At 39.5% G+C, this 27,499-nt stretch overlaps 2 protein-coding genes across 2 annotated transcripts; one reads left to right on the top strand and one right to left on the bottom strand.

The window, feature by feature from the left end:
- The first annotated feature begins 2,575 nt into the window (after positions 1 to 2,575).
- LOC143124748 (cystatin-like) lies at positions 2,576 to 4,340 on the top strand. The gene is made up of 3 exons (XM_076286457.1): positions 2,576 to 3,008; positions 3,138 to 3,242; positions 4,251 to 4,340. The coding sequence occupies exons 1-3, from the start codon at positions 2,808 to 2,810 to the stop codon at positions 4,338 to 4,340; spliced, it is 396 nt and encodes a 131-aa protein (XP_076142572.1). The 5' UTR covers positions 2,576 to 2,807.
- A 1,314-nt stretch (positions 4,341 to 5,654) lies between these two features.
- Positions 5,655 to 25,764, bottom strand: LOC143124147 (epoxide hydrolase 1-like). Its single transcript, XM_076285486.1, has 9 exons — positions 25,644 to 25,764; positions 9,633 to 9,846; positions 9,343 to 9,523; positions 9,028 to 9,237; positions 8,665 to 8,794; positions 8,046 to 8,260; positions 7,349 to 7,457; positions 7,096 to 7,221; positions 5,655 to 5,992 (listed from the first exon to the last, which is right to left on the bottom strand). The coding sequence occupies exons 1-9, from the start codon at positions 25,664 to 25,666 to the stop codon at positions 5,785 to 5,787; spliced, it is 1,416 nt and encodes a 471-aa protein (XP_076141601.1). The 5' UTR covers positions 25,667 to 25,764; the 3' UTR covers positions 5,655 to 5,784.
- Between the last annotated feature and the right edge of the window lie 1,735 nt (positions 25,765 to 27,499).

Genomic DNA, 27,499 nt, shown 5'->3' with positions numbered 1-27,499 from the left:
CATGGATCGGTAGTTTGCGCCCTCTTAATCAACCCGTCAGCGGTCAGTCATCCAGCAGTCCACCTCGCATCAGCTGTTGCTTCGGGGTCGCGTCATCAGGCCAGCCCTGGGTTTCCCCCCCGTCTTCTCTACAACCTCCCCTTTCCCTATAAAAAGGATTTGCCTCCCAATTCTCCCAATCACAAACCCTCACACACCCCAATTCAATTAGTCCATCCACCAATCACAGTGTTCCACATGAGAAAGCAGGAAACCGTCCATCACAGGGAATTGTTCATTGTACACAATTAAGCATTTTCAACCAGCATCAGACATTTATACATGGAAAACCCCCAAAACCCAACAATCATGACAATAAACCCCTCCTGCCTGTGACAGAAGGCCCTGATACGGCCACGCCCACTTTTTAGACCTGAAATTCTGTATCTCGGCTCCTGAAGGTCACAGAGAGACCTTTAATTGTTGAGATATTCATACTGAACTTACTGCTGACAGTCTCTGTGAAACATCGAGATCCACATCATTGATTATAAGTCCTTAAACTTAAAACAGTTGCAGTTGGTCAATCAGCTTAGGAGCAGTGACGGCAGTTATGTACCTTCCTCCAAGTTCCTGTGGTGGATTTAAAAATGAAAACGTTGCACACAGTGCTTTCATTTACATGACATTTCTTAAGGAATAACCGTTAAAACTAACCTTGCAGACAATGCACAGGGTCTTGTCATTCACCAGTTCCACAGTTTGATCCATATCAAGCACATGCCAATTTAGTCAAATGGGAGATCATCAGATCAGGGAAAAGCAGAACTTCACTGATGTTTTAGTACACGAGTTAAACACAAATATAGTCTGATAAACAATACAATACAGCTGTTTCATATGAAAATTCAAGAGTAGAGGTCAGCTACATTTCTTCTATCCCAGATTCATCTGATCCATCCAAGTAAGTTCGGCAACTCAAATTCAGTAGATTTAGGTGGTTCTCAAAGATAAAATACAGATTTTTGAATCAGCGACAATTTGTTCATATTAATTTTTTGCATCAATATTTAAAATAGATGAAGGTCATATAGGAACTTTGGTGTTTCATAACATTGATATAAAATGAGATTCATACAAAAACCTAATATGATTCTCTACGACCTTTAGGGGCTGATACATGAAACGTGGCCTGTGCACCATAAGATAACTAGTTTTTCATGAATATCTCAAAAAGTAAAGGTTTTAGGGCCTATGTTTGTTCATAACATATTTCTATAAATGTGGTGTTTCCGCTTCTTTTAAGCCCAAAACCAAAGCCCTCCGACCATCAGAATCTGAGATACAGAATGTTGGGTCTAAAAAGTGGGCTTGGCCATTTCAGGGCCTTCCCCCACCTAATTTTTTGGGCTCCTTACATTTTTAGGCCCTAAATGAACAGAAAAACATTGGCTCAAATATTAATCATTTTTTTGCAGCCATTTGCCCTAAACTGACCAGACTATAGCTATTTAGCTAGTGTCTTCCAAGTTAGCTGCTGCTTGCCTTGTGGTAATTGAACCATTTGAAAAGATGCCTTTTAGGTAGCTGGCATCTTCCAAGTTACCTGCAGCTTGCCCTTTGATAATTTGGAGTTAGTAAAGGTAACTTTTAGCGGTCTGGTGTCTTCAAACTTTTGTTACGTTTTGTTTCACCGTGGCGGCTGAATGACCGTATTTTAGCATTAGCTAGTTCTAACACTGCATGTGTTTGTGGATCATTTTTGGTCGTCCTAGTTAAGCCTATTGTTGGCACTATTTATGAAGGTTTGTGGGCCATTTGATATTCTTAGCTAAACCAGTAAATCATGTTGTAGATTTTTTTTTTTTTTTAATTTTCTAACATTGATTTTTTTTTATTTTCTATCATTGTTACTTTTAATTTGTGCCTTTCTACGTTGTGCCTTTTAATTTGTGCCTTTCTTTTATACAGATAAATGAAGAATGCAGACGGACCATTTATTTATTAGACATCCCAGGCTATGGGTGGTACTATGTTGGTTCAGTGTCACAATATGGAAAGTGAATCTGGTCACCATAGAAATTTAAAACTAACATTGCTCAGCGTTTTGATGGATGTGTTAATGGTCAAATTTGTGCTGATAAGATGTCGTGTGTTGTTCACAGCTTGTTACTCTGACTAAGAACGGATGTTTTTTTGCTGCTTAGTCCTCTGGCTAAGAATGTTATTGTCATAGATGTTTTGCCATTTCTTTAATAATAAACAATGCTATGCTAGTGAAATAAGTTACTATGACTAAAAAAATCCATGCAAATTGTTACCTTAATTTTTTTAAGTTAAGTTTTTAAGCCAGTGTATTATTTTTTAGAGAGTACCCTGTAGCCTTGTTTTGGTTTACAGTGGCTGCCATGTGAATAAGGCGAATAGTCTGTCCTCCTTGTTGATGGATTGCATTAAGGGAAGGAAATAGCCTTCAGTTGAGATACAGTATGTTGTGTTGCATGGTGATACTGCACTATAAACAATAAATTGATTGAATGATTGATTGTGTTAGTCATCATGACTTGCATCTATAGGAATACACTGTCTACTCCACCTGAAACCTGCCTGTTAGCTCTGCATTGTTATCTATGTTTTTAAGAGGTTGAGGCAGCTTCTGAACGCCCTGGGCAAGCTGAACAAATACTGCTGCAATTGTCCGCCTCCTCAATCATCAACGTCACCATGCGGTTTATATACTGTAGACGCAATCAGAAAGGAGTTGCCACTCTCACTCTCCACACTCCATCCACTATCACTCTCCGTTCCTTCGAACAGAAGCAGAGGCCATGTTCTGGACAACTGCAGCTCTAGTGGTCATCCTGGCTTTTGCCAGGGTCAGCACTTATCCACTTGTGGGAGGAATAATGCATACAGATCCAAACATTCCTCAGGTGAAAGACGCCTTGAAGTTCGCAGTCGATGAATTCAACAAGCAGAATGTTGTGTACAACAGCGAAGTGGTGAAAGTGATCACCGCCACGAGTCAGGTTTGTCAGCAGTCATTTTCCCTCTTTCATTTTCCATTCTCCATATTGACATCATTTTCTACACAGGCATGTCTATGATTTTAAGGAGCCTGAAATCCAATGTGTAGTCTTCTGTGCTTGTTCCATAAGGTTGTTGAAGGGGCCGTGTACAGGTTTGAAGTGGAAATGGCTATATCTGGCTGCAAACCGTGTGCACAGCAGAAGTGTGCCGATGTCAACGTAGAGCTCACAAAGGTATGCTGACCATTTTAGTGTACTTCCCATTTAAGCTAGCAACCAAAGTTAATTGAAATGATGGTATCATGTCTTGTTTTTTTATATAACTATATTTGGGGCGGTGGTAGTGTAGTGGCTAAGGAACTGGGCTAGCATGCAGTAGGCTGAAAAGTCGTGGGTTCAATTCCCAGGTTCCACCATTGTGCCCTTGAGCAAGGCACTTAACCCGGAGTTGCACCAGGGACAATGACTATAATTGTAATATAATTGACATGTAAGTTGCTTTGGATAAAAGCATATGTTTAATTAAATACATACATAACTTGTTTGACCTGTGTGTATGGGATAGTCCTATGCAGCATTCACACGCATCTGGGGTGATCCCACTTCCAGAGTTGTGAAGAAGTTACTCCAACTTTAAAGTCTTTAAAGACAATCATGGGACAGTACATAGAATATGGTGCATGTTACTGCTCAAAGTATTTTAACAACACACTGATAACCGTGAAAGACAAGATCAAATGAGCCATGAAATATTAATAATATAAAACATAAGAATGTTTAAATCATAAAACCGCGTATAAGATCAAACACATGGTGCTGAGCGCTTGTGAGAGATGAACTTGCAGCTTCCAAGTGACAAAACTAAAATTGGTTATCAAGTTCACATTAACATCACTTAGCGACAGAAGTCAATATATAGAATTACTAATGGACCACATTAGTTACATTTCCAGTGACAAAGTGTGAATTAGTAGTAACATGCTTGTTTATTTCAAGTTTGTGTATATCACATTGCACTTTCCTGCTTTTATGGTTCTGGTTAGACGCAAACTGCATTTCGTTGTCTCTGTACTTGTACTCTGCACAATGGCAATAAAGTTGAATCTAATCAAATCTAAAAAAAATAGTCATCCTAACTCAGGTATCAAAACATCTACCACTTAATAACATGTGAAAACAGCATTACTGTAGTTCCAAATATATATTTTTAAAAATACACCCTCTGTTATGTTTGTCTTTCAGCCCTACACATGCTATTTTGAGGTCTGGAATGCACCATGGCTGGAACAACCCAAGCTTATGAAGAATGACTGCAACATAAAACTTCCTTGAAGAATTGTTTTGACCACATGTCAAAACAATCATTCAGAATTTTAAAGAAAATACTTTTCTTCTAAAGAACATTTATTTTAGATATTTATTTATGACATACCTGACTGCCATTTCTATAAATTACTATTTGTATAGTTTATCTTAAACAAACTGTAAACTAATAGCTACCTTTGGCTAACTAAAACTACCTTTCTCTCATAATAAAGATTTCTTGCACCATTCTGTGATTAAGTAGTGTTTTATTTGTTGGCAATTGCCTTTCCCTTTGCAACAGCCAAGTCAGATTGCAAACTATAAACTATAAATCTAGTTTGATAGTTCGTTCATGCAGCTGGGAAGTGGGAAGGTTCCCGAAGTGTGAGCATTTACTTTGTTGAGTGACATCAACCTCCCCCCCCCCTCCAAACTCCGCCTCCCAGTTGGTCATGAGTCTTGACATTTTTCTCACCTAAGACATAAATTTATATAAAACTGCCGAGATGTGCTGGAGTTATTTTTTTTATGTTGTGACTCCATGAATTGTTTCTATATGTGTGTTTCAGTTTTGAACTGTGCTTAGAAAGTGGGGACAGTCTTGCTTTATTAAAACATAAACACATTTAATAGGTTTCAGGAGTTATGTTATTCATTCTAGGTACACTCTAGAAATCTAGATGCACCCTAGCGGCAGCAAATTTAATTTGCTGCCCAGCCTATACTAGCAACTCTCCGTTGGCTTGCGAACTGGAAAAATTAAACGTCAATAGGGCCAATCACATCGTGTATAGAGTCGTTAGGCGAGCTTAACATAATGATTGATGGCAGAGTTGAAACGGTTCGGCGTGAATTCCCTGCTACTTGAAAACAAAGAAGATGGATGTTGCTGTTGGCGAACAGCGTGACACGAGTTAAGCTTTTTTAAGTTGGCAAAAGTTTGAAATAGCCAACTAGCTCCGCTGGTGGGAAACCGCATGGGAGTCATGAGTTGTAGCGCTATCCTATTGCGTGCAGAGGGAATTCGAAAGACAACCGATTATCCCGCCCCTCGGACTGAGCACTGCGAACGGTGAGTCCCCAGACCCATGTGGGTCTGGCTCGTCAGGCTAGGTACGCTCTACAAAAATACATAAATCCTTCATAAAATTAACACAGAGAATTGAACATTTATGAAGGAAAAGGTTTTAATTTTCTACTAAAAGCCAACAATTTAATGACAGCACTGATTATAATCAACTGATTAAGAAAGTAAATGATTGTACTGTCACTGTAGTATTTATTTTACAATTTAACAAACAAACCTAAAGCCCCAAAGCAGAGTTATGATCACAAAGAACATAGAATAGGTAAATTATTTTATTATCACTGCAGTATTTAATTTTACAATTTTACAAGCAAACCTAATAAATCTTTTTAGGCTAGTTTAGGCTAGCTTTTTAAGCACAAGTAAATATGGTGTGTAGACAATTCACGATTTTTTGCATTCCACCTTTTTTACAAACTGCACAAAGTCGTCTGCCAGCAGCTTGGGCTCCTCAAAGGCAGCGAAGTGCCCCCCGCTGGACATGTAGGTGTAGGAGCGGATGTCCTTGTACCTCCAGCGGGCCCAGGCCTGGGGGCAGTGAAGCAGCTCGTGGGGGAAAGCCGCAAATCCCATCGGCACATAAATGCCAGTCCTGCAGGCAAAAAGTCTACGTTTACCATTAAGCAGGTTGATGGTCACTGAGAAGATGGACAGCTCAGGGTTTGAGAAGCCGATGTTCTGACAGGTTTCAGCTCTTAACACAGTCAGCTAGTGTCTGGTTACTGGTGCATCTCTAGGAATTGCTGATGTATGTATTTATGAATGTATGTATACATTGCATGTAGACTGCAGGATGAAAATACCATTACTTCCTTAACCTGGAATCTCCACATAATCTTTTTTTAAAACAACTGACAGAAAGTATATCACGAGCGGCAATATCCCAGCACAACCCCACTCAAGACTTTTTACTGCTAGTAATCACGTCACATAAAAGCTAAATCCACCTCTAGCAAACTGGACCCCATGCCCACGGCCCTGGTAAAGGCGTGTCTGCCCACACTTTGCCCTACCATGACCGACATTATTAACACCTCTCTCACATCTGGTGTGGTGCCATCTATTTTTAAAACGGCTGTGGTCATTCCCACCCTCAAAAAACCCAGCCTGGACCCTGACGATCCTGGAAATTACCGCCCAATCTCCAACCTACCCTTCCTCAGCAAGATCTTGGAAAAAGCGGTGGCTGCCCAACTTCAACACCACATGTCCCACCATAACCTCTATGAACCCCTCCAATCTGGCTTTCGACACCACCACAGCACGGAGACAGCGCTCATTAAGATCATGAACGACCTCCTCATAGCTGCAGACAATGGCCTCATCAGCCTTCTCATCCTCCTAGACCTATCTGCAGCTTTTGACACAGTCTCCCATACCATCTTGCTTCACCGTCTTGATGAACACTTAGGACTCTCTGACTCCGCTCTCTCCTGGTTTCACTCCTACCTCTTCACTAGGACGCAATACATCACTATCAAGGATTCCAACTCGACCCCAGCTCCAGTCAACCACGGCGTGCCCCAAGGCTCAGTGCTTGGCCCCCTGCTGTTCACCATCTATATGCTCCCTCTCGGCCAGATCATCCGTCAGCATGGGCTCAGTTTCCACTGCTATGCTGACGACACCCAGCTCTACATTAGCGCTAAACCATCTACCAATCTCCTACCAATCTTTGTAGCCTATCGCACTGACCTGTTGTCTATTCTCTTCATTGGACTGGATTTCAGATTCTCTTTATAGAAACGCATTGAGGAGACAATAGTTCCAGTGGTCCAGTAGATCATAACATTGGTGAGAAGGTCATCCAAGGAATACTTCCTGTATCAGAGCAGAAAAAACATCCTTTGAAGAAGAGTGGACCGTATATGTGTAACAAAAAAAAACATGACATTTCCTTTAAAAAAAAAAAAAAAACAAGGACGCCGGAACATAACTAACAGCTCACCTCTCCAAGCCCCCATCTTCTAGATATCTGTTCTTTTTGTCAGTCCATGTGGAGAATTTCTCCAGAATGTAGGCAGCCAGCCCAACTGGGGAGTCGTTCACTCCACAGCCTGAAGTGGAAGATGGAATCAGAGTTTTTGCTAGAGCTACTGCTAGTAATCCACTAAACACCACTGCATTCATATTTAACATGGCGGTATCATTGTTCCTCAATTATGCATTCTTACATTCTCAATTGTCAGCCATCATCATTTTTTTTTTAAAATAGCCCCACATCATCATATACCCTTCACCATACCTAGAGATTGGCATTTAACATAGGGGTGTGTATACTTATTCCCGCTGTATGTTAAGGAAGAACATTTATTTAATTACGTATATTCATTCACAAAGAAAATAGGTGTCCTTAAAAGTTGGAGTTGGATTTATCCTCCTTTCGTTAATTAAGGCATTAAGATCAATTTCCAACATTTATTCCTCTTTTTAGTCAACTTTAGCATAAGTGTGTGAACTTTGTAACGTGACATATATATATATATATATATATATATATATATATATATAGCAGCAACCATTGTCATAATAATCAAACCAGGACAATGCGAACAGAATACATACACCCACAAAGGGGAAACAACACAATCATTGGTCATTTAGTCTTGTATTTTTACAACAAGAGCGGCTACAGCAAAGTCTACCTGCTGTGTCTGGCTTGGTGGCCTGAATGTGCATATAACCCGACTCCTTCAGCATTTCATACACATTCTTTTCAAAGTATGGGAAGAGCCGACGGACATCTTCACGTGTGAAGCCAACCAGGAAAGGCAGGTATGGTCCAATGATCAGAGACAGCAGCATACCAAGACCTCCCCGTGTCACAGCAAGCATGTTCAAGTGGAGGCCTCTGACGCATCTACAAGTAAGAGCAGAAAGTTGGTGCTATAATTCAGAGTGAAACTGTGTGAGGTTTATTTTATTCTGTTTTTTGAAAAGGTGTTTTGTGTATTTTTTTGTGGAAAACTGTTAGAAATCACCTACGAGCTACAGAATGTGATGCAACAATCGTTTTGAAGCAATGTGTTGTCTGTTCCCCAGATATGATCCACTAAAGTTAGCATGCAAACCAGCTAGCAGCAGGCTGGCTCTCTTGTAATACCACTTTGTACCACAGGTGGCGCTATATTATATACCATGCAAGTTGATGGAAGAGTGTTGTATGGCTGCTTTCAACACAAATCAAATCATAGCTCCTTTAAATCAGCAGTAAAGACTTCTGGTCTAAAACTACTTAAAAGTTGAATGAAAGGACATCCTTACTCAGGCTTCATCTGGGCCATATTGGTCGTGATGAGAGAACCCCAGTCACCCCCCTGAAGGTAGAACTCTGTGAATCCCAGACGCTCCATCAGTTTCAGAAAGACTCGAGCAGCGTCCATCGAGTTAAATCCTGGAGATCAAACACATCAGGACATATTCAAATACAGTATATAGCCTAAGTGACAGAATCACATGATGGGCAAAATTCAAGCAGTATGTGTTGTGCTTACAATATCAAATATTACAAATAATATTTAGCTAAATCCTGAACAGCTAACACATCATGGAACCTGGACTCTATGGGCACATACTAATACACAATACATACGTACATACATAGGACTATGTGATGATTTTCTTTACCTTGTTTTTGTGGGGCTTCTGAGTAGCCGTATCCTGGGATAGAGGGACAGATGACTTCAAATGCCAGGCCATCCTGTGTCTCTGTGAGCAGTGGAAGGATCTTGTAGAACTCAAAGAAAGAACCTGGCCATCCATGGACTAGCATGAGAGGCAAGACCCTCTGTCCTTCTCGATACTGTGGACGCACATGAATGAAGTGGATATCCAGTCCTGAGATCAAAGCAAAGACAGGCCTTTAGTACAAGCGTTTTTATATCTTTTGGGACTGGTTGATATCAATAAATGGGGTATTCAGACCTGATCCTGTAGACTCACCTTCTATTTTGGTTTTGAAATGTGGATACTTGTTCAGCACCTTCACCTGCTTGTTCCAGTCAAATTGATTCCTCCAGTATGACACAACCTTTCTGAGGTAAACAGAATTGAAGCCATAATGGAAGCGGCCATCTTCCAGTGGCTCAGTATACCTTGTTTGATCAATACGTCTATAAAGGTCCTAAGAACAAAAACACCTATAAGTCACCATATAAAGGGTACAATTTAACTGGAGTATTATTCATATTCTATATACAGGTATGATTTACATTTTTCCATTTCTTTCTTACCTGAATTTCATCCTCAGAAGCCTCTACTGTGAAAGGATGTATTGTCTCATCTTCACTGAGTGATCTCTCACCTCTCGCCCACCAACCCTGACCCATAGGGATGGTCTTTGCAACCTTTTTCTTGAATATCAGGTACCATGTTACAAGTCCAATCCCTACTGCTGACAGTGACAACAGCAGTAGTCGTTGTTGGTCCAAACTTTGAAGGGTTTCCCTGCAGAATACAAAATCACTATGTTAGACATTAACAAATGTAACAGCTCGTAAGTCCTTGTTTAAGCCCTCGGTTAGGTAATAACTCAATGCAAAACAGATTCAGTTGTCAGACATATTATGCAACATACTACTGATAAAATTAAATTGTATGTAACTGACAGAGCGACTTTTAATTCAAAGATAAGATAAAGACTAAATCAGGTTTTAGCCTACTTTATCATTTGCAAAAGGCTACAAAAGGTACCACACCATGCTAACATATGAACAGAATCTGTTGAGTGTGAAAAGAGAATCAGTTGACTGAGTTCTGAGTTTTTTTAATTGGCATGATATTCAAATTATTTCAGATTGATCTTCATGACTACACTTTTTATCATGCAATCAGCATAAAGCAGTTACAAAAAAGACGCAGATATGATTTTCTTTTCAGAGCAACAAGGTGATAATGTAACATATTTATGAAACATCAGTTTATATCATCTTTAGCCTACTTATCAGTTTACATCATCTACTAGGCATGTTATTCTCCATATTTTACAAGATTCTTGTTTGATGCTACAGGATTATTTTTAAAAGGACTTTGTGATTCATTTGAGTTTGAGAGCAGCATCTTCTCACAGTTTTCATTTTATCATTCATCTAAAAGTTCAATTTTATGACACAATTAAAAAGACTAAATAACATGGATTAAATCCTCTTTGCATATGTTATACTGGGGACATCCCTTTAATGAATTCACATCTTTGAACATAGCAATGAACACTGTTGAGATTTCTATAAATCTAGGGCCCAGTAGGCATTGCAGCCTTGTGTTTAGTGATCCGACTGGTCTCTTCTGGCTTCTACAGACCTACACTGATTGCATCCCGTAAAGGTGTCTAGACATTGTGTCCAGTAACTCTATCAAATTGAATTTATTTGCTAAAATGATATCCTTTTTATTTTCTTATACAAATAATTATCTAAATATAATTCAATATTTTAGTGATAAATGGGTTTCTTGCAGTCACTAGTACAGTAACTTGTAAGTAAACAAGTAACAGCAGTAGGCTAACTGGCAAACTGTAGCCTACAGTTAGATTAGTTTAACATTATTGATCACACCCTTTGCTGTCTTGCATTACCACACCTTAGTGATTTACAGGATTTTATATCCTTTTCGCGTAGGCCTATTTCTAATGACTTAAAGGAGAATTCCGGTGTGATATTGACCTGAAGTGTGTTGAAACATGATACCGAGTGTGAACGTATGTCTCATAGCCCATCTCGGCTTGTCCCCTGCACTCCAAAATCTGGCGCTAGTTAGCCGATGCTACCAACAGCTTTTTCAATGGTATATGGTATTCAATGGTATTCAATAATTCAGTGGAAATGCATGGATTCCAGTTTCTTCCAGTAGCAGCAACTGGAATCCATGCATTTCCACGGAATTATTTTTGGAATCTGATCCCTTATCATACCTGTTCATTCTTACTCGTCGCTCGACTTATCGTGACTAAATTCAAGATGGCTGCAAACGCTAAACTTCGTGAAGATACTGTCTGTATAAATCTCTTGTAAGTAAACTACCACGTGCTTTTTCAAAGTTCTCAATGTCTCGTTTTAAATGTCAGGGCCTTCGGTAGTCTACCAATGAAGTGTGGAGATACATTGAGCCTCGTAAATGGTGTAAAACAGTGATTTATTTGCATGGCTAGCCCGATGCCGAAGCACCACCATTGAAAAAGCTGTTGGTAGCATCGGCTAACTAGCGCCAGATTTTGGAGTGCAGGGGACAAGCCGAGATGGGCTATGAGACATACGTTCACCAGGGCTGCCAACTTTTCAAAAAACCTTGGAGTGAGATTTGGTGGGGCCAACCAAAATTTTGCTGCGCAAATTTTTGTTTGGCTCATTCAGCATTATACTGTACAGTAAAAAAAACGCACATCAGTGGTTCTCAGGTGTAGGGACCAGGCATGGACGGATCATGAGCTTTCGGGCCCTTGGGCCCAGATGTATTAAGGGCTCCCCACTAATTGTCGTATATGTGGAAGGGGGTTTTGGGGGTACTCCCCCAGAATTGTTTTAATTAGTTTAATGTGATTTCCTGTATTCTGGTGCATTTTGGTGATGGGCAATACTAAATTCAATCAGATTCATAGCAAAGGCTTGGGCTTCAGGGCCCCCTGACACCTTGGGCCCCTGGGTCTGGGCCCGGAAGGCCCGTGCAGTAATCCATCCCTGGGACCAGGGTCCCAGAGTTATATGAACATTGGTATCAAAGGGATCTAGCCTACTACTAGGACCATGGGCGTCGGAGGCATTGTGAAAGTGGGTGGGACATTTCAGCGGGTGGTATGGGGGTCCTCCCCCCGAAAATTTTTTTTGGACTAGATGCAATTTCCTGAATTCTGGTACATTTTAACAGGTTATTTAGATACTTCTATATAACAAAACAAAGCCAGCCTACGAAATTAATAAAGTAAATCATGCATAATTTAAAAATAACTCAATAGGCTACTTGGCTACGCAATAAGGTTTCCATTACAGCACCGCGGACGTTCAATGAACGTATGAAAGCGGATGGTTTGTTTGAAATCCCGACACATGGAACGTAATAGTGATCATCAAATACCTCCCCAGATTTCAGTGCCCATCAGTCCCAACATTTAACAATATAATCAAACAGTCCAAAAGTAAATTAAATATCAAACTAAACCGAAAATGTCATGCTTTAGAAGGCCTACCAGTATGCCGCTCCAAGAAACGCATGTCTCAAAATAAAACTCGCATAAGAAATAAAGGGCTGTCTCGAATACAATCCTGCCCCTAAAGGCCTGTACTTTGTCTTAAGACCCCGGCCATAATTTGAGGATTTGCAGTATCTAAGTAGACAAACTGGCTTCAGATATCCAACAGAGTGAATAGAGATTGTGCAGTCTTAGCTGTGGTTAGTGACGTGATGCTGTTAATGGGGAGTTTTACATAGCCTAGCGTAAACCTATAGGTTATTATTTATTTGGCATACCTATAAGGCTTTTTACCTTATCAAAAGTGAGGGGGACGACTGATCTCTTCAACACTGCGGGGGATTTGGCGCTTGTCACTGTGTGTGTGACAGAAGCGGAATGGGAGAATGCGTGTAACAAAAAAAAAAAAGTTTATGAGCGATTTACGCGAAAATGGGAGAATCCAATGAAAATGACAATGAAGCACTAAACAGATGCTGAAAACAGCACTGGTATTTCGCACGGCAAAAGTGGGGGTGGGGGGTCCAAACTAACAATTTTAAAGAGTGGGTGGGTGTTTTGTAAGAATTTAAGAAATGTTTGTATATTTTGCATCAATCAGATGCACTTTCAAAATAAATTCAGAGGTCAGACTTGCTTATTTTTATGGAAATATTTGTGCTGTAGCCTAAGCTATTTTGCACTTCAGAATTATAACCATGCACACACAGGTGGAATAGTTATGGTGATATTGCAATAAGTTCACAACCACAAAAACATATGCTACATTTCACAGTTCAGAAATGTGTGTACATTTCAGCACTCCATGAAATTATGCAGAAGTGGTCACCTGTGTTATTCAGCTAGTTTATTTAAGATAATATATTGGTCATTGTAATGGCCATAGCCTATAGCCTACGTGCTATTCCTTTTTCAGGATGTACCCATATCTGCATGATGTGAATGTTTGCATATGGCTTATGTCAGGCTTTATATCAATATTTGTGTCTCGTTATTTGATTTTCTTCATATTTTGCATTAATGTCACTAGGAAGCATGCCAATATAAATATATTCATTTATCTGTAATGGGATTGGCTGGAACCTGACAATATAAGAACCATGATAGTGGGATAATCTATGGCTGAGCAATTTACAAAAATGTATGTAGGCCTACTGACAAATAGTTAACATTAGAATACATTATAATTTCGCCCCAATGAGGCTATGTAGAAATGTGTTGCAATTTCAAAACCGGATTACTCAGGAACCACTTGTTGCACAGAGGCATGCTTTATATCCTCGTATTCGGTAGGTTTGCTGTTTATTGTGAAATAGGGTTTTCCACGTGTTGTGTGAAGGGTTAGTGAAATATTAAACCGAGAGTAATGGGTAAATGCAAATATGATTAGCCTAAATTGCACGTCGGTTCAATGTTAATTCTCTCGCGAACCATTTATCACAGCAACTTGGCGCTAATATCATTGGAAAGCTTAGATTCCGCACGTTCACATGATGTGTGATATCATATGTATAGGTTTAGTTTAGTTGAACCTCATCTGCCAGTTATTTGACCTACCAGGTTGACACTTCAGCGTGAAAAATACTCAATAATACTCAAAGCATACCTGAAGCCGGGGAAATGCGGGGGGGGGGGGGGGGGGGGGGGATGCGCCTGGGATGGCTTCTGAAGTAGCATCGCAAATGAGAGAAAATTTAGAAAATTCCACAGACAGGGGGTGCTCTTGAACCCTCTCACCGTCTCTGAAAGCATAATCGTGGCTCAACAGGTAGATCTATAGATAGGCTAAACTCATTTTTCAGGCATCTGACCGACCAGGTTCACTTCAGCGTGAGAAATCGGGGGTGTGGCGTGTGAGCGTGTGAAACTAATCAAATGCGTGTGTCTCACGGCCAATGCGTGAGAGTTGGCACCTATGCGTTCACACTCGGTATCATGTTTCAACACACTTTAGGTCAATATCACACCGGAATTTTCCTTTAAGTGGGACAGTGTAATTGCTGCATTTGTTATTTTACAATCTAATTATGTAACAGGTAGAACAATACTGAAAATATAAATTTAAAAAAGTTATTTTTCATAGCATTAAAACTGTGATTGTGAGACCAGTCGCACTACACCTTTGTGGTGGTTTTCACTATGCTGGGGGCGCTGTAGGCTAGAGTGGTGGGAAATAAACATGGCCTAAGGGAGGGAAAGTGAAAACCAGCGCCCCAAGTGGTTGCGTTCCTATCGAAGAGCAGCTCCAATGTTAAATCCCATAGACCTATTTTTAAAAAAAATACTGTGAAGCCAAATCAGCGATCTTATCCACCAAAAAAATCCCATCCCCTCCTCTAAACTCTAGGAACGCAACCACTAGATGGCGATGAGATCTCATCTAGTGGTTGCGTTCCTAGAGTTTAGCGGAGGGGATGGGATTTTTTTTTAGAAAAAATATATCTCGGTGCACATAGAGCTGCACAGTCCCGCCCACAGCCAAAACGCGGTTAGGTGCCGGATGTAAGATTCCCATTAATTTGTCCCATTGACGTTTGGAAAAATCCGTATCTAAAGAGTTTTATAGCATGTCTTAGGCTAACCAGCTACGTTATAACTCATAAGCATACAACATATCATTTCGAGTGAAAAAACGAAGAGAAAATCCAAAAAAAGTCAAAGGTACAAGACTGTGTACATATTTTCATTTCCGAGCGAAGGAACTAGGCCTACTCATCCCATAAACCACCGGGCCTCACTGAAAAATATATAAGCAGCACGAACCAGCGCGAAATCGTTCATTTCCAACCGGCGACAGCAGCGAACCCTTTCCTCCAACCAGTGATTTTTATATAGTGAATGTGCAGTTAATAGCAGTTATTTCAGGAGTAATCGTGTAAATAATAGTGTTTTGATATTGAATTTTATATTTATCATCGTGTATTTTATATCGTGTGTGTGAAAGCGGTTAACGTTAACGGCAGTGCTTCGTAACGTTACCTGACTCATCCTATGCTGTCATCACTGCTCAGTCGGGCTGATGCATGGTCTGCTCTTGGACCACCATATTCAGTTTATTAATTTGCCGTGAATTATTACACAAAATGTTCATTAAATGCACGAAGTATTCCTAGGTTAATGATTAATATGAATCATACAGTATGAAGGCTACAGTAGCCTAGCTAATGTTAACTAGCACTGCTAGCAGCATTAACATTAGCAGTGCTACAACCTCCCTGCTTAGCTAACTCACCACAACTTTGTAGGTCTTGTCCCTCATGCTGCTGACCCTTACAAAACCCACAAACTGACTCTCAGACACACAACAGTCAATAATGTGACCCGATTTAAAGTGGCTTTCACCCCTTTGGACACTCACTAAAACATAATATTCATACCTGTGTTGCAGCATGTAGGCTAATGTTAGCTGCATTATGTAATGACATACAATGTCGGAAATGCTAAAGGTTACCCTGTCGGCTAGTGCTAGCCTACCTGAAAAGTTTGAGTGTTTAAACTAACATTTACAGTGGTCTATTTGATAGTGTATTGGCCCTGACTAAGTTCGTGTGATGTATAAACCCCAATCCTTGTTGATACAAGTACCAATATTCGTCAAGAAAGTTTTTAATCACATTAAGATTTTCGCCATAGGCAGTAAAAAACTCCTCCATCTTTGTCAATATTTTTCCGCTGAGAAAGTTTCAAACTATGACCATAACGGCCTTTCCACCAATCAGAGGCATCACTGTGGGATTGTTCAGGATTGTGGGTAATGAAGTACTTATCCAAGAGATCGCGAATAAAAGGCATTTATCTCAAAACAAGGTTAGTGCCCCACGAACTCTTGGAGCATATACAATCGCTTAGTACAACCGTAGCTGGTTTTAAGTCTACCACGTGCAGTTAAGTTTTTATGGCTTACACCGCAATTGTCAATGGAGAAATTGCATTGACTTTTTACATCCGGCATCGGCTGTGGGCGGGACTGTGCAGCTCTATTGGGATCTTAATTTAATGCCTTCCATATGTTAGGCACTGGGGTCACCTCTATTGCTTCAAGTGGTCATACCTTATGTTTAGGATCAGTTGAATTGTTTTGAGTTTTTGTCTTAACATGGTGATAACAAACTACAGTTGCATGTGACACAGGTTTGGGCGCTTAATCTCTAACTGATCAATACGGCAATTTGCTTAACTGGCTTACATATTTTTGTAATAACGGAAGGTGATGTAAACCGCGTGGTGATAACCTTTATGTCTGGATAACTGGTGTTGTGCTTCTACTCACATGAAGAGCTGGCAGTAAGCGTTAAGTGGCAATGCTAACCAGGCTAATAAACAAACCATGCTACGTGAGTAACGTCGAAGGGTAAATAGTCCAGTCATTTTAAGAGAAAGGGTTGAACAAATTGCAACACAAGCAAACTTAACTGATTTTGTATCCTCAATATGTCCTGAGTAAGGGAAAAAAAGCCCCGAAGAATCCCAATAGGGGAACGTTTAGAAAAAGACCTAAATATACCCTATTCATGCGCCTATACAGTATTTTTCTCACGCAAATAGGGAAAAAAAATTAACCTTCACATATCACCATGAAAATTACTGAGTTGATTACCTACATCAAGACAAACAAAAAAATGTATTATAAGTTTTTTGAAATTGTTTGTTAACATGGGCAAACAGGGCATAATGTAATTATGTATAGCTAATGTATAGTGACCCAAAACGAATTGCAACATTTGACAAACAAATTGTCCAAGGCATGGAGGAAGATAATACATGTCTTAACTGGTATTATAGCTCTGAATAGAGGGCAATGTATTGTGCATGGCATAGAGGAAGATGGGAAATGTCTTAAATGGTGTTATATCTCCTCTATAGGGGATATGCTTATAGAAAATATATAGTTTATGGTGTTTCATTTGTTTTGCCTGGACAGTATAGGCCAAAATGTATCAACTTTACACTAGATTCGCCTTTACAGAATAGAGGGCAATGTATTGTGCATGGCTTAGAGGAAGATGGGAAATGTCTTAAATGGTGTTATATCTCCTCTAGAGGGGATATGCTTACAGAAAATATATGGTTTATGGTGTTTCATTTGTTTCCCTTAATAGTGCAGGCCAAAATGTATCAGCTGTCCACTTGATTTGCCTATACAGAATAGAGGAGTATGTGTTATGCATGGTATGGAGGAAGATGGGACATAAGTTGATTGATGCTATATTTCATGTACAGTGCATATACTTTTAGAATATGTATAGTTTTGACTGTTTTATGACTTTGGTAAAACCATGACCCATGCATAGGCATGCATTGTTAATTATTAATCTTAAACTATATTTATTAGTATAGAATTTTTGCCAGATGTCACAACAATAGAGTCACTTGGAGGCTAACTGCAGTTATCCCATCTGCACCCTTCTGTCGAATTAGGACATGATCATGTCCATCTTCAACTTTGCCTTCACAATTTTCCTGCATTCACTAACATAAACATACTGTGCTGTTAGATTATTGTTTTAGACAAAAATTGTGCAAAGTAAAGGGGCATCATACAGCCCCCTCTGATTGGACAGACATTATATCAGTCACCCCTGGGCAAGAGGTCAATTACTATAAGACTTGCAAAATGATGGACTGATACTTTAGTGTGATATACTGTATGTTTCAGTGACCTCTAAATCAGATTACGTAAACACCAAACCACTTTCCTAGGCTGAATAATGCGTGTTTGTACAGATTACACATTGTGGAACACTTACATGCAAAAAACCCACTTGGCTCTATTTAAAGATTCAACAACCATTTCCATTGATTCAAAGGGCCACAATGTAAAAATAGACACCAATTTTGCAACAAACCAGTCTGAAATAAGCCAAAGGAATTCACTCTTTGAAAATAAAAGAATGTTCCTCAACAATGCAAGATTCTAAAATTCCATGTTAAGTTAGATGGGGTCAGATATTCTTTAGAATGTGTATTGTACAACATTCTAATTACAGTTTGTCAGTATTTGCTGAAGAATAATGCATAAAACAACCCTCATTATATCAACATATTTCCACCAACTGGATTTTTATGGTGTAAAGATCACCAATTGAAATATACAAATGTGAAAATTATTTGGAATTCTTCGGGGCTTTTTTCCCCTTACTCAGGACATATTGAGGATTCAAAATCAGTTAAGTTTGCTTGTGTTGCGGTCAGTGGATCTTCTGGCCAATCGATTTCCGTTTCGGAAATGAAAATTAACAAAACAAAAAACGAGGGATTATTTGATTTCCGTTTTAAAATACAAAATCGAAAAACGAGAATTAAGTCGTTCTCCGTTTTCCTAATCGGTTTCAAAACATCAAAATACAAATATAGCCGCAAGCGGCAATGGCGGGCCCGAGCACCTGCGGGCCGCAACCCGTGACATTTCAGAATCCAACAAAGCACCGACGTGGTGCATTTGTAAAATGTACATATTTGATGTGTGCGCTATTTGTTTTTGCATGTTATTTTCTGGCACATTTACTTGCTTGGCCAGGGGCGCAATGCAAGGCAGGCCCATTGTGTGTCATCATAATCATCATATAAATTAACCTGAGAAATTTCAGATTATTCATTTTAAGCAAAGAACATTTCTGATACACTTTTTGGCCAGATGGTGGCGCTATATTAGGCATTTGAATTACACATATGAATATCATCACAATAATGATATCCAATATTTTGCAAAGTTTCAGATCAACCAATATAGGCATTACCAATTTCTGGCACATTTTCCTGCTTGGCCAGGTGGTGGCGCTATGACAGGCAGGCCCATAGGGTCTCTGGATATCATAATAATTATAATATCTATTAACCTGAGAAGTTTCAGACCTTTCATTCAAAGCATAGAGCATTTCTGGCATATTTCCTGTTTGGCCAGATGGTGGCGCTATGGTAGGCATATGAATTATATGTGTGAATATCATCACAATAATGATATCCAATATTTTATAAAGTTTCAGATCAGTCACTTAAGGCATTGTCCATTTCTGGCACATTTCCTACTTGGCCAGGTAGTGGCGCTATACCAGGCAGGCCCATTGAGTGTCTGAATATCATCATAATCATAATATCTATTAACCTGAGAAGTTTCAGACCATTCATTCAATACACTGTGACTTTATGACACATTTCCTGTTTATGTAGTGAGATATTAAAATCATGACATATTACAACATATCAAAAATCCCTTCGCAATTTAACATCAGCAACATCTTGGCATCATATTTGCCAAATTTCACATGAATCTGACAAACCGTCTAGGAGGAGTATGTTAAAATTGATCATGTGACATCAGTGTAATTGCCATTCTTTCTGTTGCCAGGTGGTGGCGCTATGCCAAATATGCATTATGGGCATGTCAATATCATCACTCCCATGGTATTCAAAGACCTGTGAAATTTAAAACATTTCAAGCCATTCATGGTGAATTAAGACACATGTATTGTTTATGTGGAAGGGTATTAAAATTCAGAGTTTTGCCATTTCGTCAAATTACAACATATCAAAAAAAGCTTCACAATTTAGAATCAGAAGCATATTGGCATCATGTATACCAACTTTCACATGAATCGGATCAACCGTCTAGGATAAGTACGTTAAAATTTATCATGTCCACAATGCACAAAATCCCAATTACCCCACTTCCTGTGGGCGTGGCTAATGGCATGTTAATACAAAAGTTGATTGTTTTCGGGAGTTACACACACCCACCAAATTTGGTGTGTGTATCTAAGACTATATGCCAACCACAAGTCACAGTGACATAAGGGGGCGCTATGGAGTTCTTGGGCCAAGCCCAGTGCCAAGGCTTTTCCCCTGTGTATTCATGGTACCTCTTGACGTTTGTGCCAAATTTCATGCGTTTTCACCGATGGGAAGAACCTCTTTTGGCATCACAATTCATCACATTTTAGTCGGCACAAAATCCCAAATACCTCACTTCCTGTTGGGCGTGGCTAATGCATTGTACATACGAAAGTTGTTCATCTATATACACACACCTACTAAATTTGATGCGTCTAGCTGAAAGTATGTGCCAAACCACTGCCTCAATCACCTAAGGGGGCGCTACTGAGTCCCTGGGCCACGCCCGGGGCCAAGCTCTTGTACATAACTGCTTTGCGTGACACCTGATGTGTGTGCGAAATTTCAAGACTTTTCACCCATCTTAACCACCTCAAAAAAGGAAAACGCTCTGAGACAAAGTTAGTATAATAATAATAATCCTTACAAAAACAATAGGGCCTTGCGCCCTTCGGTGCTCGGGCCCTAAATATCGAACTTAGTCTTAAATTTCGACGGTCATTATTCAATGAAGCCTAGTCTTAGGCTAATCTGAGTAGCCTAGGCTACCCAGAAGCTCACATCATAGTCTTAGGCTAACTTGGTAAAAATAGGCTACCTGTTAGATATGGCGGCCTTGGAAAGTGTTGCGAGGGATATAGAAGAGATGGTTAAAAAGGACATGTCTTATGCAGAAATCCCAAACACTTTAACAAATAACTTTGGTTCACAAAGAGGTTACTCTGAGAGGAGCATCCTACGATTTTGCACCCAGCATAATTAGGTATCCACTAACTCGGGACCACCTGGAAACTGAGGTGGCGCAGTTTGCGAGGTAGCCTAGGCCCTAGGGGATGCCAGGCCTACTGCGGTCACGTAGCCTATACTGTATGCAATCATTTTACTCATTTTACTTTTATGTATTTATTAGGTTGGTCCAACATACAGTACCTCAGAATTATTGGCACCTCTGCTAAAGTTGATGCCAGTAGAAAAATTAGGAAATATCCAACTTATAGCCTAAGGACACCTGGTTTGATGCTCAGGAACAGAGTTTATTTACAATGATGCGCATCAAGGGAGAGACAGCATGACTTCACCTAAAGATCCATCAGCTGCTCTAACTAGACAAGGAAATAGTTAGGGTTTAAGTATCCTTCCAGGCTGACGGGAGATGGTGTTGGTCATCCCATCTCACGTGGACTACACTGAATCAGACCCTGATTAGTGGCAACCTGGCAATCCGGAGCAGATAGCTACTGACGCAGCCATGCAGAACAGTGAAACACTGCAAAGTCATAATATTCCTGCTTATCTCTAAATACAGTCACACACAGATATACACAGGGACAGTACAGATATCATACAGTCATTACATAGAATCATACTTTTAGTATCAAAGTGACTCACTAATGAGAAATGCAGATCATTAAACCACATATTGGAATATTGGACATAATGCAGAACATTAAACCATATATTGGAATATTGGACATAATGTTCTATTCCACTTTCTCTCAGATTAACTTATATTAAATTAGATTAAACTTTATTGTCATTGTGCAGAGTACAACAGAGACAATGAAATGCAGTTTGTGTCTAACCAGAAGAAAATATATAGTGCAGTGTAGACAGTAGTATACAGTTATTTTCAGAAGGTTTAGTAGTATGTGCAGTATACAGTAGTATAAATTAAATATAAGTATGTGCAGTGTATTAGCAGTAACCTTATAAGAGCAGAATAAATATGGCTGTAATATGAACAATGTATGAACATCATGTACAGATATGTGCAATGTAGTGGCAGTATACATTATAGTAGTAAGAACAATATAGATATATGCAGTGTATTAACAGAATATATTACAGAAAAACTGAATAAATATGGATATTTAGTATGAACCATATAAACAGATATGTACAGTATATACAGCTATGTGCAGTGTGGTAACAGTACCATCGTAGTGCAGAAACAGTAACATTATAATAGTAGGCCTATTAAGAATAAGTGCAGGATGAAGAGCAGTAGAATAGTAATAGTAGAGCAGTAGCAGTAAACAAATAGATACTATAGATGATTTATGCTCATTGAGCTCAATGCAAATCAAACCAGCTATAGGCTAACTGAAATAAAACCATGCCAATCTGTATGGTGAAGGGTATGTGATGATGTGGAGCTATTTTAATTCCAAAGGCCAGGGAAACTATCAGGATGCATAGTATACTGGATCCATGAAATAACTGGCCTTTAAAAATTAAAATCTACCTGCCTCTATGGGAATGTAACATAGGGGTGCCAATACTTATGACCCTATTTTAAGGAAGAAAATTTAGTTATTTATGATACATGAATCATTCACAAAGAAAATTGGTGTCCTTATAGGTTAAATATTTCCTATTTTTTTACTTAAGGCATTAAGATCAATTTCCAAAAGATTTACATTCCTCTTTTTAGTCAACTTTAGCAGAGGTGCCAATAATTCTGAGGTACTGCATGTTGGACCAACCTAATAAATACATCAAAGTAAAATGAGTGATTGCATACAGTAGGCATGGTAGACTACATGACCGCAGGCCTAGGCTACCTCGCAAACTGCTTTTGCCACCTTAGTTCCCAGGTTGTCCCGAGTTAGTGGATGCCTAATTATGCTGGGTGCAAAATCATCGGATGCTCCTCTCAGAGTAACCTCTTTGTGAACAAAAGTTATTTAAAGTGTTTTCTGCATAAGACATGTCCTTTTTAACCATCTCTTATATATCCCTCGCAACACTTCCCAAGGCCGCCATATCTAACAGGTATTTTTACCAAGTTAGCAGCTAGCCTAAGACTATGATGCGAGCTTATAGGGCCTCCTCAGATTAGCGATAGGCTTCAATGAATAATGATCGTCGAAATTTAAGACTAATTTCGGTCCGTGTACCTTCTGTTCATTTGATTTTCAAATTCGAAACGAAAATTGAAAATCGAAAAACGACCTTATATCTGTATTTTTAAAAAACAAAATAGGAAATTCCCTCGTGTTTTTGTTTTGGATATTAAACTTTGTATCCCCACGACCGAAATCCAAAATCCGCACAACAAGAATGTGAAAACGGCACTTTCCTTAATTTTTCATTTGGCCTATCCCCGCTAGGCTGTCCTACATTGAAACCTATGACGTTGTTTGTAAACAAGCTAACTTACGCAGAAATGTCAGCTACATTGTATCAACTAGGAGCAAGGGGAGTGGAAGCCGTAGAACGCTAACCTGGCCCTAGCCAGATGAATTTCGCTCCGAGTGAAGCTAGGCGGAGCTAAGCGGAACGACATTCATCTGGCTAGGGCCAGGTTAGTAGAACGCAGAGCTGGGGAAAATCTGACAACAATTCACTGGCCTAGCATGAGGCACGACAATATGCATTTGGGCTCCTCTGTTGTTCTGTATGCGCGACTAGCCTATCGTTGCCTGTATTATGTTGGTAAGGGAGAATAGTAATGGAGGAAGAATCTAGAATGAGCTAATTGCATTGGGGCGGGGGTGTGGGGGGATGCACGTGATAAGGCCTAAGGAAGCATAGGCTAGTAGCCAGCTGACCAAGGACGTATTTGGTTATGGTTATGATAATGGTATTTCGCAGATGCTTCTGTTCAAAGTGACATACAACTAATTTATATTTATATTCATATTGTAACAACTGAGGCAACAAGGTTCAAATCAGTACATTTATTGGGTCAGGAGCGGGGAACACAGACAGGTCAAAACATCATTATAGAACACACAAGGCTAGTCACTAACACATGCACAATACACGAACGGGTAGTCACACACAACACAATTACACAATACAATAGGCCTACTAAAACCGATATATCACATTCCAACATGCACATATGGCATTATGGGAGTCCGATACAGTCAAACGCACCGACGTTAGATTTTTTTTTTTTGCAGATTAAACTGTTAAGCTAAGCCTATACCTACAAAACATAGGCAAATAAATGCATGATGTCTATTGTCTTTTCAGTGACATTTCCCCTCTTTCTTCGAAGGGTGCACGCAACCTTAATCCCACTCCCTAGCACACCTGGACATAAATTAGGCCTACATATCGATCAAAATGAGAAGCTTGGAATGTTCTGGCGATTTTTTTTCTATGTGCAGATCACTGTCCTTCAACATCACCATCTTGCTCCCTTTGATGAACATAGGCTAGCAATTATCCATTCGGGCAGTGGCAAAAAAATGCTGTCAGCATGCAGTAGCTTGTTGAGTGTGTGGTGGCCTCGTGTGCCTGGGTTTTTATTTTTAACCTGAATAATGACTAATTGAAATTACAATATTGAAATTCAAACCCTCATTGTATATTTGATTATTTTTTCCACAAAATGCTTCAATATTTGTGTTTTATTTTTCTCTGGGAAGTACTGTTTTAGGTAAAGGTCTTCAAATACGTTTTTTTGATCACTGTTTCAACCTTGAAAATCAAATGAACAGAAGGTACACAGACCAATTTCGGTATTTGTATTTTTATGTTTTGAAACCGATTAGGAAAACGGAAAACGACTTGATTCTCGTTTTTCGATTTTGTATTTTAAAACGGAAATCAAATAATCCTTCGTTTTATGTTTTGTTAATTTTCATTTCCGAAACGGAAATCGATTGGCCAGAAGATCCACTGACCGTGTTGCAAATTGTTCAACCTTGACCCCTATTTTGGCTTAAAATGACTGGACTAAAAGTCACGTGGCTTTTTTGTAGTTCGTTTATGAAACAAAAGGAGCAATTTCGATTTTTTTAAATAAGGCAAAATAGGGTCTGACATTTTCACAGTTAGAAGATTATTACTGTATAGACACTGAAAAATATTTTTGGTGGATAAGATCGCTGATTTGGCTTCACAGTATTTTTTTAAAATAGGTCTATGGGACTTAACATTGGAGCTGCTCTTCGATAGGAACGCAACCACTTGGGGCGCTCGTTTTCACTTTCCCTCCCTATAACAGTGTTTCCCAAACTTTTTTTCTGGGGACCCACTTTTTAAAAATGACAGACCGTAGCGACCCAATGTAGCCTAAAACATTAGGCTACATTTCAATTCCTGTTCTCCTTTTTCTTTCACAACTCGATTAGGCTACCGCCCACAATCGTCCGGGATAGCAATGCGAGCTATAACTTTTGACTAACCCGTAACAATGCTCCCTTAAAACAGTTAAGCTAACTTCCTGAAATGTGCATTGCAAGCTGTAATTTTGTGTTGTGATGAAAAAGCTACTCACAGAAAATGTTCGACTGCCTGCATGGTGGATATCACATCGAGGTAACCTACGATAGAGTAGGCTACGTTCCAAGACGAAGATCTAGCTTGACCCCGTTTGGACTCGGTCAAATGTGAGGAAAGTAGGCTACAGGTCGAGCAAATTCTATTAAACCCGCCCACTCCAAAGGCCATTTTCACTTTCACTCATTTTCAATGTAATAATAATAATAATAATAATACATTTTATTTTAATTAACTTTTCATCACAGATCTAAAAATGCTAGACGTTATTTTGGATGACTGGAGAAGCTGCGAACAGACACAACCAGCCTCCTCCCCATTACAGCAAGTTCTCTCAGGCCTATAGCTCAGCTGCTACGGCAGAGGTTGCTCTGTGTTAGGAGCTATGCTGCAATGTCAGTCTACTAGTCTAATATTTTTTCAGACCTTGTGAATTGCCATAACCAAAGTGTTCTCCATTATTTGTCACATCTTTGTCTCTCCCAATCACAGCTCCTAAAAGTCATAGAAACAGATATTCTTGTAGACTAAAGGCCTCTTGCATTGTATTGTCAAAATTGCTTTCTTGAATTTTGTTGTATCAAACAAAGAAATACTGATTCTGAACTTAGGCTAAATTATTGAATAGGCATACTCCATTCAACAACAAGGTCTGTTTAACAGGTGAAGAGGTGCAGACTTTTTCCAAAGTCACAAACTGATTATCCATGACTGTGTTGATAGAAATAACAAATGTAGATATCAAAGGTCAGTTATGACAGCTGATTCACATAGCCTACTGTTAACTCCCAGTAAAGCGGTATATTTTTGGTATACTTGAAAAAAGGGTTGTTAGATATGAAATAGACAGCAATATCTAAAGAAAGAATCAATTCATCATCCCTTTCCATTGAAACATAAAGTGGGTGCAGGTCTTCACCTAACTTCAAATGTGTAAAGCTCCTTAACTGAAAAATTGTCAGACCACAGGCATGAAACCCTTCATGTGTTCTTGACTGTTCATTACACCTTCCGCTGTGATTGTGTGTGAATATCTAAGTGGAATCACTGTATCGAATGTTTGTATATTGAAATAAAGTGATGTTTCTCGTGGCTGCTACAGCAGTCATTCTTGATTCCAGTAAAGAGCAGTAACAAAACATGAGGAACTGTTCCAGATTCAGCTGTGTATGTCTGAACACAAGCATCACAAACTGTAGCAAGACATACTGTTTAAGATCCCGTTTACATTTGTTTTTACAATGTGTCTTGGGTGATCCGATTATGATCAGCCAAGACACATCACGGTTTACATGTGTATTCAAGGTGTACAGCCAGAGATGTTGCTGACCACTTGAGTTTAGATTGCGCTATTGCTAACGTTACATCCATTATAACTCCCCTTGTTCGGGTCATCAGAATGCATTAGCGTTTCCTCTACACATATGGTCAAATGTGTTTCAGACCACCTTGGCTAGTGGTTCTAAGATGATACGATGATTGGTGATTATTTACACTTATATTTAGAACTGACCACTTGATTGGATCACCCAAGACACATTTTTAAAAAAGGGTCAAAGAGACTTCCTAGGCTTTTTTTTTTTAAATAACACAGCTTGCTTTGTTTTTTTAAGTATATTTTTTGGGGCTTTTTGCCTTGGACAGGACAGTGAAGACAGACAGGAAGTGAGTGGGAGAGAGAGATGGGGTGGGATCGGGACATGACCGCAGGTCGGACTCGAACCTGTGTCCCCGTGGGTGCTCAGACCCGTTCATGGTACGCCACAGCACCCCGACTTCCTAGGCTTTTGATATAAACGAACAAGGCTTCTGATGCAAACATAATGTTCGGTGTGATAGGCCTATGTTTTTCTG

Source organism: Alosa pseudoharengus, unplaced genomic scaffold, assembly GCF_046254945.1.
Source record: "Alosa pseudoharengus isolate Yale_2024_CS ecotype anadromous, Long Island Sound unplaced genomic scaffold, YU_APseudo_1.1 YU_APseudo_1.1_scf_15, whole genome shotgun sequence".
NCBI classification, from domain to species: domain Eukaryota; kingdom Metazoa; phylum Chordata; class Actinopteri; order Clupeiformes; family Clupeidae; genus Alosa; species Alosa pseudoharengus.
The sequence above is the reverse complement of the archived record's forward strand: the minus strand, read 5'-3'. Positions and strand labels throughout refer to the sequence as shown.

Coding starts and splice junctions, on each gene's coding strand:
- LOC143124748 (XM_076286457.1), top strand. CDS start 2,808: ATGTTCTGGACAACTGCAGCTCTAGTGGTCATCCTGGCTTTTGCCAGG. Junction 3,009..3,137: donor TGATCACCGCCACGAGTCAG/GTTTGTCAGCAG, acceptor TTGTTCCATAAG/GTTGTTGAAGGGGCCGTGTA. Junction 3,243..4,250: donor TCAACGTAGAGCTCACAAAG/GTATGCTGACCA, acceptor TTTGTCTTTCAG/CCCTACACATGCTATTTTGA.
- LOC143124147 (XM_076285486.1), bottom strand. CDS start 25,666: ATGCAGGCAGTCGAACATTTTCT. Junction 9,524..9,632: donor CTTCTGAGGATGAAATTCAG/GTAAGAAAGAAA, acceptor TTTTGTTCTTAG/GACCTTTATAGACGTATTGA. Junction 9,238..9,342: donor TTTCAAAACCAAAATAGAAG/GTGAGTCTACAG, acceptor CTTTGATCTCAG/GACTGGATATCCACTTCATT.